This window comes from Leishmania donovani, chromosome 18, assembly GCF_000227135.1.
Source record: "Leishmania donovani BPK282A1 complete genome, chromosome 18".
NCBI classification, from domain to species: domain Eukaryota; phylum Euglenozoa; class Kinetoplastea; order Trypanosomatida; family Trypanosomatidae; genus Leishmania; species Leishmania donovani.
The window spans coordinates 102,857-114,897 of NC_018245.1; the positions used below are offsets into that span (position 1 = coordinate 102,857).

General features: G+C 59.0%; 4 protein-coding genes across 4 annotated transcripts; all 4 read right to left on the reverse strand.

Moving 5' to 3' along the window:
- Positions 1–815: 815 nt before the first annotated feature.
- LDBPK_180210 (hypothetical protein, conserved) lies at positions 816–1,871 on the reverse strand (the record flags this gene model as incomplete). The annotated part of the gene is made up of 1 exon (XM_003859987.1): positions 816–1,871. The coding sequence occupies one exon, from the start codon at positions 1,869–1,871 to the stop codon at positions 816–818; it is 1,056 nt and encodes a 351-aa protein (XP_003860035.1).
- A 1,850-nt stretch (positions 1,872–3,721) lies between these two features.
- LDBPK_180220 (RNA-binding protein, putative) lies at positions 3,722–4,951 on the reverse strand (the record flags this gene model as incomplete). Its single annotated transcript, XM_003859988.1, has 1 exon — positions 3,722–4,951. One exon carries the CDS (start codon positions 4,949–4,951, stop codon positions 3,722–3,724), a length of 1,230 nt encoding a protein of 409 aa, XP_003860036.1.
- A 2,400-nt stretch (positions 4,952–7,351) lies between these two features.
- Positions 7,352–8,248, reverse strand: LDBPK_180230 (60S ribosomal protein L7, putative; the record flags this gene model as incomplete). The annotated part of the gene is made up of 1 exon (XM_003859989.1): positions 7,352–8,248. The coding sequence occupies one exon, from the start codon at positions 8,246–8,248 to the stop codon at positions 7,352–7,354; it is 897 nt and encodes a 298-aa protein (XP_003860037.1).
- A 1,979-nt stretch (positions 8,249–10,227) lies between these two features.
- Positions 10,228–11,442, reverse strand: LDBPK_180240 (hypothetical protein, conserved; the record flags this gene model as incomplete). The annotated part of the gene is made up of 1 exon (XM_003859990.1): positions 10,228–11,442. One exon carries the CDS (start codon positions 11,440–11,442, stop codon positions 10,228–10,230), a length of 1,215 nt encoding a protein of 404 aa, XP_003860038.1.
- Between the last annotated feature and the right edge of the window lie 599 nt (positions 11,443–12,041).

The window sequence follows — 12,041 nt, forward strand, 5'->3', positions numbered from 1 at the left end:
ACGGAGAGAAGTTCGGGGAAGAGAGATGGAAGGAGGGAGCCGCAACGAAGGAGAGATGAAAGCGTCGGTGAGCAAAGAAGGGCAATACCGATAGTCGGGTGCGACGCTTCGCGCGCAAGTTGAAAGAATAGGAGGCGGTCTTCGACGCAGCATCAGAGAGCCGAAGGCGAAGCGCACTCTCGTCCCCATCACGCGCGCGGCCACATGTGATGCGCGGCTGCGTGCGAGTATTCTTGTCGCTACCCATGAGGTCAGTTCGCCACTCTATTCGGACCGAAAAAAGGGAGCCCCGCTTAGTCCGCTGACGGCGTTCGCCACAACCCTGTTCGTCCCCTGCGCTCATCGTCGATGCCTGTGGTCTACACATGTGTGTCTTTGTTTCGTCTTTTCGTTGTCTCGCTGCTTAGCACATCACCGTAACAAAACACAAGAAAAATACGAAAGAACGGGGGAGTGAGCGAGTGGAGCGTGCATACGCACGCGCGCGCACACACTCAGAGACGCACAGGCATAGACAGAGATAGAAAAACACGAATAATGTAGAAGGAGGGAGAGGGAGGGGATTCGCGAAAAAACGCACACCGACACACCGACACACACATGACGACGCACATGCACGTATCGGCTTTGCCTTTGTCCTTGTGCGGCCAGCGAGAGACAAGCAGGGTAGCTTGAGGCGCAGGTAGCACAAGTGCGATGGAGGCGTGAGCGATATGAATCACTCACGCACACGTGTACGCGCGTGCGTCTGTTCGTGTGTATGTTTTCGCGTTTTGCTCTTCTTGCTTCTCTTGACTTCGTTCTTCCTCCTCCGCTCACATGTACTCGAGCGAGTAGCCGAACACGGCCTTGATAGCCTCGAAGAAGTTTGCCCTCCACCCCTCCTGCACACTTTGCAGCTCACCAGCAGGAATGCCGGACTGAGTGAACTCCAGCGTCGTCACGCCAGGTTCCTCCTTCACCAGCTGCAGCACCACCAAGCTGTGCACGCCGACAGGCCAGCTGCCAAGACGCCACTGCTTCTTGATCAGGGTCAAGGGCTGCACATCCACGTAGTAGCCGCTGATGACACCGCCGAGAAAGCTGAACTGGCCACCGGCCTTCACGTCCATGGTGGCGGGGCTCCGCGTGTACACGCTGGCCTTGCTCGGGTCCGTCAGGGCTGCGTACAGCTCCGCCACTGGCGCGCCCCAGCGCATCTTCCATGAGAAGGACGTGCTCTCATTGCTGCTGCTGCTCGACTTGGACTGCGCCGTAGACTTCTTCCCGACCGCCGCGGTGTTGGAGCCCGGGGAGGTGGACGCGGACGCCGACGATGGTGGCGGCGGTGGGGGCAAGGCGGCACCGCTCTTCAGCTGCTTGCCGATCTGATACTCGGTGAAGAGGGCATCGAAGAAGGTGGCGATCTCCTGCCGCACCGTAGCGCGGCCCGCCACCTGCACCACCGACTGAAGCTGCTGCGAAGCGGCGTCGTTATCCTGACATGTGACCGCAATGTCGTAGTCGTTTCTGAACTCGTCGTGGTCGACCTCGGCCACCTCCATCTTGCCCCGAACCACCTGATCCGCGTCGGCCATCTTGCCCACCCACTTCAGCGTCATCTTTAGCTCGAAGTAGCACATCATCTTCCCTTTGCGCTGCGCCACCGTGACGTCGCCAGATATGTCGCTCACCTCCTCAATCTTGAGGTACTCGACGCTCTTCCCCATATCTTCCGGGATCGGGATCGCATGCTCGGCAAAGATGCTCTTGAGCTTGCTGTGCGTGTGTTGAGAAAGGTCGCGCTCCTCCCAGTGCCACGAGTTCACGTTGGCACCATCTGTGCGCTCGCTGACAATCCAGCGCGGATCGCCCTCACCGACCTTGGCCATTACGTCAGAGGTGCCTCTGTTATTTTCTGGGCGAGGGGGAGGGAGGGGGGCAGCTGTCAGCTGGAGGTTGCGAGATGTCACTTCCTCTTGTCAAGTTCACGACTGGAAAGAGGCAAGGACGGTGCGGTGATGGTGGTGACAGGCAGCTGCTGACCTTATGAATTTCAAGGGCAGCGGCAGCAACAAGAAACACACACGCACACAGACAGACACAGAGACAACGAGGCAGCCAGCGACACACTGATGGCGCACCCGCTACGGCAGCACACACACACGCACAGAGTACTATCAAAGGAAAAAAAAACAGAACGAGTACGCTGAAAGTTTATCGCCCACAAAACGATCGCGTTGAGAAGTTGCGAGAAGATCCTTGTGTTGCGTTGGCCGTTGTGTGCAGCATGAGAGAAGGCGACGCGCCGAAGCGCACGCGCGCGCCCAGCAAGAGGTGATGAGAGAAGGACAGCGAGCAAATAAAGTGCACGATAGCCCACGGCATGGGCAGCTTGAGGCATGCGCACGCATCACCCCGCGAACGTGAGAGGCGCGAAAGAGGGGGATATGGAGGGAGACGCGACGCATGCGCGACATCATTCCTCTTAACGGTGAAGGCGTGAGCTGCCGTGGGTGGTCATGAGGTGCGCTCGACAGCAGAAGGCACAGCCCCATCCTTAAATATCCCACACCCTCGAGCGAAAGCAAGACCGATACAGCGATCTGACGGCGTCCCTGCGGTTCCCCACCCCGGCACCACAGATGGGATCTGAGAGGCAGCAAAGGGTCGACCGCACAGCGCACACGTCGCACGGGGCAGTGCCCTTTATTATTATTAGTGCGCACGTCATGGGTTTCCTCGTCTTTCAGCAGTGAGTTCTTTACTGCGTGGCGGGGTGTCGCTCGTTTTTTTTTTCTTTTTGCTGCTCTTATGCAGGACGTCATCGGACCCGTGCTTGACGAAAAAAAAAAAATAAAGGAGGAGAGTGTGTGTCTGTGTGCGTGTGTGGGGAGAGGGAGTGGGAGGGAGGGAGGATGTGTGAGGGTGTGGAAGGTTTAGGGGCTAAGGGAGAACGAAGCAAACTCACCACGGTCGTAATAATAAAGTCAGCTCGAAAAGAAAGCATGGAAAGAAAGCGTATGCAGGCACGCCCACAGCCATCGCCATCGGATCGCATCCTGTGACCCATGCTGCTCCCGCGCACATACCGATACATACACGCAAAGCACCTACGCAACGAGAGAGACACATATAAAGACGTAAGCAACCACTGCCGCAAGCATAACTTCCACCACCCCCACCCTCCCTCGCCTCCCACGCTCACACCACACGCAACCGAGCACACGCGTAGACTTGCCCGCGTCAGTGCATCTGCCGCACCGCGACGGTGGAATCGGAGCCAAAAGACACAAAGAAAAGCACAACCAGAACAGCAACAGCCGACACGTTACCCGCCATGGGTAACTGTTATGTCAAAAAGCACATGCAGCCAAGCACGTCTTTACAGCCTTCCACGCCCCGCCCTCGGCCGCGCTGACGGTCTCCACGCGGCCTCAGCACAACCCCCTGACGCCACGGAAAGCGCAGGGAGCGGTGGAGGAGACATCAGCAGGTATTATCGAGACAAGCCCTACGAGGCCAGGACTCGGCTGGAGCGGGAAACACAGCGCAAACAACAGCGAAAAAAAACGGCGAATCAAACAAGAAAGAGTTCCTTCTGGTGCGGGTGTTGCTATCACAGCCAGCGCCAGCAGCATCCACGCCCGAGCACACAAAGGTGTGCCTCTATGCGCATATTCCCGGGGCGCACCCCTCTCACACACACGCACAGTATGCTGCCCACCTGCAGCTTTATCAGTTACTTGGACGATTCCTTTTTCGACCTCTTCGCCGGCTTTTTGTCCTCATCATCGTCGGAGGCAGAGCTGTCAGCGCTGCGCTCGGCATCACCGCCAGCCGTCGACTGCGCCTTCTTCTCCTGCAACTTTCGCTCGTACTTCTCCGCGTCCTTTCGGACCACTTCGAAAAACTGCTCCCGTTGCTTCTCCCGCAGCTTTAGCGTTTCCGCCGCCGGTGGAGGGTTTATGAAGCCGCCGCGGTTCTGGTCCGCCGCACCAGGTCCGCTAATCGACGCTGCACCGCCGCCTAGGCCGTACGGTTGCTGTTGGCCCGCTTGCATCGGCACCTGCGGCTGCTGCCTGAGAGGCGGCCCACACATCTTGGGCGGGTACATGCCAGGCCCGTTTATTGGCATATCACCCCACTGCTGCGGCTGCGGCTGGCGCGGCGGCATCATCCCGTAACCGCCACTCATCGGGTCCATCATGCTGGGCCCCATGTTGATGTGAATCCCTTGGGGGGCACCACCACCCATCATGGGCACGCCGGCGCCGGGGGCGGCGTTGCCAGTGTTCGGGTTTGGCATGAACGCAGCAGCATCGCCCATCATATTGCCGCTATTGTGCATTGTGGGCAGCGGCAGCGATGACTGCATGGCGCTGCTGCCCATTACTCCCATCTGCAGCTGCTGCGCCGACGCCGGCGTACTACTGTCGCTGTTCGTGCTGCTCCCGTTGACTGCGTTGCCGCTGTTGCCGTGACCGAGACAGGTAATGAGCAGCTGCTGCTGCGCCGGTGAGAGCTGCCGCGGGTCCATCTTGCCCTCCTGAAGGAACTGGAGGAGCAATCGTGCCTCCATCTGCTGCTGCGGCGAGAGACCGTTGACGCTCATCATCATTCCGCCATCGTTGTTGTAGTGGCGGTTGCCGCCCATGCGCGAGTGGCCACCGCCGGCGCCGTTACCGGTCGCATAACCTTCAGGTTTGTTCACGTTGCCCTTGCTCACGCCGACCTTCAGCTTGCGGCCGACGAGGGTGAAGCCGTTGTACTTCATGGCGCGAGCGCGGTCATCCTCCGTAGCGAAGTCAATAAACCCAAAGCGGTACGGGTCGCCCTCACGCCCATTCAGGGAGCAGTCGATGATCGTGCCGCACTGGCAGAACACCTGCTTCAGCATATCGATCGTGACGGAGCGGTCAATGTTGCCGATGTAACACCCGAAGCGGGTCTGCATGGGCGTGCCTGACATGGTGCCGGCCAGGGTATGCGGATGATTGTGCGCGTGCAGACGAGTGTGTCGGAGAGACGCTGAGCGTAGGCGTTGATCGAGTGACCAAGAGTCAAAGTGCGCAGAGACAAATGTGTGCTTGTGTGTGTGTGTGTGTGTACGCGTGAAAGGGATGCTGCAGGGGGAGGGGTCGATTCTCTACGCGTCAGCTGAGTACCGCAAGAGCAGGAGGAGTCGCAACACCCGCAGCAAGGCGAAGGGGCGCAGCAGCAGAGTCGATAGAGAGCGAATAGCGCAGAAACGGAAATGCCACAATTATAAGCAAAAAGGTGTAGGGAAAGCGAGGGGAGAGAGAGAAGGAGGGAGAGGCGAGATGTGCGAAAAACCCCTGCGCACCCAATGGCACGGCTTGAACAAAGTGGAGTTGATGAAGTCGACTAGGCGTGCCACGCGTCTGTTCTCTGTGCGCATGTATCCAGGGTGTCTGTGTGTGGGTGGGTGGATGGTAGAGAAAGAGAGAGAGAGACGAAGAAGAAGCAGGGAAAGGCGCGCACGAGTCCAACTCACTCGCGCAGCCGCTTCCGCGGGATCTCTGTGTTGGCTGTAGCTACCACAGAATCTGCACGGACGGACGCAAAGTGATGGCACGCACAAGAGAGAAAGAGGGTGCGCAAGGACAGCAAGATGGCAGGCAGGTAGCTGTGGCAGCGCGTGCATGTCTTTCGCGAGGCGCAGCCGTGGCAAGGAGTCACGCTGTGAGCCTCTTGGCAGAGAGGGAGCGTGTGTGTGACGCGCAGCACACCGACTGCTCGAGCGAGAGTAAGAGAGGTGGCAGGAGGAAGGGGCGGAGGAAGAAGATGAGGCGATGGCAGTACTTGCCTTCATCAAGTGGCCCTGAGCGCTACACACGCAGTCCTTGTATGCCGAGGCGTGGTGAAGCGAGCGGACAAATAGAGAGGCCCCCACGCACGCATATACACACCTACACCAAGAGTACAAGGGCGCGGGAGAGGACCCCGCAGCTCCCTCGGTAAGCAAAGGGCATGTGCATGCCATCTCGCATTCGGTGCGGGTGGTGCAAGGAGGGGGAGCCTCAAATGCACGGGCCAAGTCAAGGTCGCCTGGATTGCGCCGGTACCACAGCATGTCACACGGCATTCCAGCGCCCGCCGGGCCGCCCCAAAATCACCACGCTCCCCCAGCTCTCACTCACATCGCCGCCCCTCCCTCTTTTGTTACCGCCCCTCTCTCGCTCTCTCCTCGCCTGGCACAGTGATAAGCTCCTCCTCTCTCGCGCGCGCTCTCTCGCTCTCCCAGACGTGGACCCAACACGTCTCCACCGCAACGCATGCTCTCTTCAGCACGCCGATGCTCAGAGCCCCGCCTGTTATGTCATCTTTCCGTGTAGGTTTATCTGCATGCAAGCGCAAGTGGCACGTGTGTTAGCAACCATTAACAATCGACAGGCGTCCGACATGTGTGCGATGTACGTGACGGGGTGTAGGGTCAACGCGGGAGAGACACGCTAGCACAGGCATACACACACACGCAGTCACAGTGCACGCACAGAGAGAGAGCAGGCGCAGCCGAATTAGGATAGCTTTGGTCCCTCTGTCTTCTCTTTCGCCTCCGCCGCGTCCAACACCACCACCGGCACACCGGTAGATGACGCTATAGCTCAGCGATAAACACGCTCAGGGTAGAGCAGCTCCTGCTGAGATACGCGCCACTAAAACAGCCTCCCTCCTCTATCGCCTTCACACACATGGCCAAGCCTATTGAGCTCAGGCAGCCGCGACTTCATGACGGTGTTGGTGGTGGTGTCGGGTGGTGCACACGCGCTGTCTGTGCCGTGCAGACGATTATTCGTCGTTGTGGGAGTCGTATCCGTTATGAAACTTACTAGGCAGAGGACAAAGAAAGAGGGGATGCCGACACGGCCCACACAACACACAAACCCAAGCAAAGAAAACGGCGGAAGAAGAGGGGCAGAGCAGCGCCGCACATGTCCGTTCGCGTGGCCCCTTTCATCGTCGCGCCGCAAAGACGGCTTCCACCGAAGAACGACGAAAGCAGATTCGTCCGCGTATCCGAAACCGCCGATGGCATGCTGTTCGTCAACGGCACCTCAACGTGCCGACAAGGCACAGCAACAAGCGCTACAGCAATGTTTAGTAGGCCGGGTTGGTCACCCTCCACAGAGCCACACCCCAGACCCATCCATACGGCGATAGGCCGGCGCGCCAGACATACAGCATGAAGAACTGGAGCCGCTTCGCGCACTTACACATACACAATGGAGTGGGGAGGGGGGAGGGGGTATCATCACGCGTTGCATCGTAGCAACGTCCACCACAGCCTCCCCATTTCGCTTCTCTCTCCTTCCGCCTCCTTTCTGGCATCCTGTACAATCCAACTGCTTTAGGCGGCCTTGCGCTTCACAGCCACCGTCGTGGACTTCTTCGCCGCAGCAGCAGTCTTGCACTGCTTCTCGACCGTGATCTGCTGCAGCTGGTCTGATAGGTACGCGGCGAAGGAGTGCTTGTTGACGATCTCCAGCTTCTGGTGAACGGAACGGTGGCGCTCGATGAAGAGCTGGCGAGGCGGGTGGAAGTCAAAGGGCGCTATGTGGCGGAGAACTTCCTCTACGTGTTCGCCATGCGTGGCAATGGTCTCTACAAGATCTTCAATGCACAGCACGTTGTACTGGCCCAGTGCCTGCTCCAGCAGCAGGTTGCCGCTGATGAGCCGCTTCGTCTGCGTCTCCTCGTTGTACAAGGAGCCGCGGGTGCGAAGGAGCGACTCCACCTGAGCCCTGTCCGGCTGGCCAACAATCGAGAAGGGTGTCAACTGCTCAATGAGCTTCTCCGTGCGTGGCGTCAGGCTGATCAGGCGTGCCGAGTAGATCTTGAGAAGGCCCAGCTTTCTGAAGGCCGCCGCCACCTCCGGCGGGATCTGCGACCCCTTCGCGCGCACCACGAGCCGTACCGGGCTCTCACGCAGCCGCTTCTTCAGTTCCCCGAAATTCACATGGCGGCGGCGGCCCTCGACCTTCTCGCCGATCTTCTGGAACTTGCGTCCTTGATTCTCCTTGCGCTGCGCGTGCTTCAGGATCGTCTGAGCGGAGATAAACTTCTTCGTCGAAAGCTTGCGCTTGCGCTTCGCGTCTAACTTGTTCTTGTGGCGCTCACGGCGCTCCTGCAGCTTATCCTTACGCAGCACGCGATCAGCACGCAGCTGCTCAACGGACTTGCGCTGCAGAAGAATGGTCTCCTTCACGCGCTCGCCCGGCAGCCACTTCGGCGGGTTCTTTCCCATGATGGCCGTGAAAGGGAAAAGAGTTGGTGAGTGCTCCTACGTGCGTGGAAAGGGCTTGCGTGGACGCACAAAGAAACGATAAAGGAAGAGGAGAAGCGGTGCAGTGCAGGCGTCCGGGAGTAAGGCGGTGAGGGAGACGATACGAACTCGAGAAAGCGCGTGTCACGCCGGCGTGAGAGAGCGGTCGGAAGTGTTCTGCTCAGCTGGGGAAGGAGAGGCACCACGCACGACAACCCAACAATGAAGCACCACCGAGACGTCGCCGTTCCCACGATGGGAGAGTAGTGAAAGATGCAGACAACGAGAAGAGAGAGAGGGCAGCAATTACTGTTGCACGCGTCGGAGGACGGAGTATGGACATAAAGAGAAACCTTCGCGCGCCGCGGTAGTCATAGCGCCAGCCACGCAGCGAGGGGGAGGGGGTAGACGGTGACTCGACACATCCAGCCTCCCCCCCCCCAACACACACACTCTGCGACGTCCACGCTTGGAGGCACCGCCGGCCTTGCTATGGCCGCATTGTGTCTGTGAGCGCTGTCGTCGATGGCAAACAGCACGGAACGGGTGAGCGACCAGCCTGAGTTCTCCAGTGGTGTCCCGGCGTGGAAAACAGAACGCTCAGCCACCAAGTCACCAGACGCTCGCGTCCTTATCTCGTTCGGCTACTCTTTGGTTCGAAGAGACTGAGTCGCTGGGTTGTGCGCCGGATGCTGATAAGACTGATACACCGTACACGGGTCTTGTGGCTGCGCCGCTGTGCCGCACCCTTGCGCGTGAATACGCCGCGCCCTCGTGTGATAAGGCGCCCTCACACCCTCGCCCCTCCCCTGACCACACCACGAACCCTCACCAAGATGTCAGGTAGACCGCTTCTTGTCTGCGCCGAGACAGAGGGAGAGGCACGCGGATAACGATAGCGAAAGCGTTAGCAGAAGTGGGCTCACGCATAGAGAGAGGGGGGAGCGGGTTAGAGGCGATCAAACACACACACAGCAACTCCTCCACACAAGAGTGATACGAAACTTTTCAATCAGATCGAGCGCAAGAGCACCAAGTGGAAAAAAAGAAAAGCGGAGGCGAAGGCTGAGCAGAAACGTGCACCGACGGAGTTTGGCAGGGCACACCTGAGAGAAGGAGAGAGGGTGAGCACCGTAAGAAAGAGCGCGCAGCACGCTTCGGTAACAGAAAAAAAACAGAATACACACGCACACACCAAAGGGAATGCGTTGGAGAGGGTGTTGGCGACGGCAAGGCTCGTCCCGACGATGGGCTAACATGCCTGCGAGAGAATGAGAGACAAAGAGAGCAGCAACGGGCACGGAGAGAAACGGTAGGCATGCAGGAGAGAAAGTCTGGGTAATGCAACGTGGGACCGAGCAGGCGAGAAGACGACCGGTAGTGGAGGTCGGTCCAGAGGGCGAGTAGGAAGGAGGGTTGCTGCACTGACACGCACACAGAGAAAGCGAGATATCGGCCTTCGAGGAAGGGAAAGAGGCAGCTCCCTTACCGCCCAACGGCGCGTGCAGTAGGCAGCCACAAGGGCCACAAAGGAAACAAAAAGCTTTTCAAAACCCTACCATACAAGCGGCGCCCCATACGGGCGGAGGAGTGATGCTTGTAAAAACGGAGCCGGTGGCGACGACGTATCATGGGCAAGCGCTCTCATTCTCCTCTGCCGTTGCCCGCTGTCCGATCCGTGAGAAAGGCAGCCGGCACGGCGCATGTGAAGAAAGGAAAGCATGCATGGGTATGAAAGAGGTCAAGGATGTCCGCGCACCCGTCTCGCTCACGGCGCGGCTCTGCTGCTGTTTTGCTAGGCGAATGGAAAGTGAGTGGAGAGAAGGAAGGGCTGGAGCAGCGGCAGCATCGTTGTCATGTCGTGCAGTGGTGCGAAGACGGGGGAGGGGGGAGCGAGCCAACGGCCAACAGTCGACACTAAACTCACACAACAGCTTCCTATGCCACACGAGCGTGTGGTATTACTGCTGGAGCAGTCTCGAAACATGCTGTCTTGAGGGTACAATGTCCAAGAGCTCGTTGTCTTGCAAGCAGAGCACAAGCACCAGAGCTTGGTCCTCAGTCCTGGCCCCTGACGTGCCGGTTCCATTCCAGCCGTAGGTACCAACGGAGGAGCACCACGAAGCAACGATCACGTATGGCGCCTTGTAGGTGTTAGCGAGGTCCATGGCAAGCCGCGGAATGTACTGCGCCGCGTCCATCGCCGATGTCAACGACTCCTGTGTCATCTTCCTGCTCAGCTGCGCCTCACGACGACGGAGGTCAGGCGGCAAGGGATCAACTACAGAAGGTGGGGCGGCAGCTGCGCCCACCGCGGCACGAAGCGCTGCTTGCGGCATCGACGTTATCTGTAGCAGCTCCTCCCACGCATTGAGGCCTGACTTTCCGCTGCGCCACCGCTCCGTCGGCGGACGCTTCAGCTCCGCAGCGTCCACGGCAGCAGACCACTTGCGAATCGCGTTCTCCGACACGAAGACAAAGAGGGGGTCTTTGGCGCCGCCATCGCCCTCATTACTTGCTGTCGCCACCGCTGCCACTCTCTCCCGCAGTCGCTCCGGAGCCGGGAGCGTGTGCACACGCAGGACGCGTAGAGACCGCTGGTGTTGATCGCCCATCAACGCGCGTCGGTGCGACTGCCAGGCGGAGGGCAGGATGAGCACTTGTCTGTCATCCTCTGTGTCTTCAGACCCAGCGCCGCCCGCAAGAGAGGCGAACACGCATGTTGGGTATACCGAACCCAGCGTCGCGATCCACTCATTCAGCATCCCACTGGCGGTCAAGCGCGACGAAGCCGAGATGAGGGTGAAATCGCCGACGGCGAAGTAGTACTGCCAGCGAGATGCGAGGGAGAGCAACTGCTGCTCTCTCTCGGCCCGTGACGATACACGATCGAGAGTACCGCCATGCAGCAGCTCTGCGTCGGCGTCTGTTAGTCGAAGAACAGCCACGGACACGATCTGCGTCACCGCAGAGGTGAAGAAAGTCGGTCCTGCGGACGATGTGGCGTCATCGGTGCTGTGAAGACGTCGAAAGACGGCCTCGGTCCGCTGCTGCACCTCGCGCGCGCCCGTATTCCCACACCAAGCAATAACGAGTACGTAGATAATAAACGCCGTCGCCACTGCAGCGGTGTGACGATCTGCAAAGTACTGAATAATGTCCCGTGCGGGGACCATGATTTCAGGGACTAAAGATACGTGAGTGCGTTTCCATGTGCCTGCGCAACGCCTGAAGGTCAGCGCGCTGCCGAGCGACGTGGCAACCGAGCGAGAAAGGGGACAAGCTTTTGAGGGCCTAGCGCACAATCTGGCAGAAGCCGCGGCAGCAGCAGCAGCAGCAAGGATCTGCCCGCCCTTCAACCCGCCTTCCTCTTTTCTTTTTGTGTATTATTGATTCAAGTGTGATGGTGTGCGCTGTCAAGCTTCCTGAGCGGCAAGCGAGCCAAAGAGAGAGAGGAGACTAAGAAGGACTGAAAATGCACGAGGAACGGCACGCATGTGCATCGCTGCCCCACCCCACCCCGAAGCTCGCAGCCGACACTTTCGCCCCCGCTTCGTCCGCCTGCTGCGGTGGCACCCAACGCACTGAAACAGTCATGCACCTTCTCTTCACTCAAGCAAAACTGCGGACGAGTCGCACACACGATCAAGTGTGCCATAGAGCCACTTCTACGTGCCAATGCTGACGAGGTGTTTGCCTGCAGTCCGCGCATGCGCTCTGCAAGCGTCTCTCAAGGAGCGCTGCGCCAAGACACGAAAATCGCACCCGATAATTT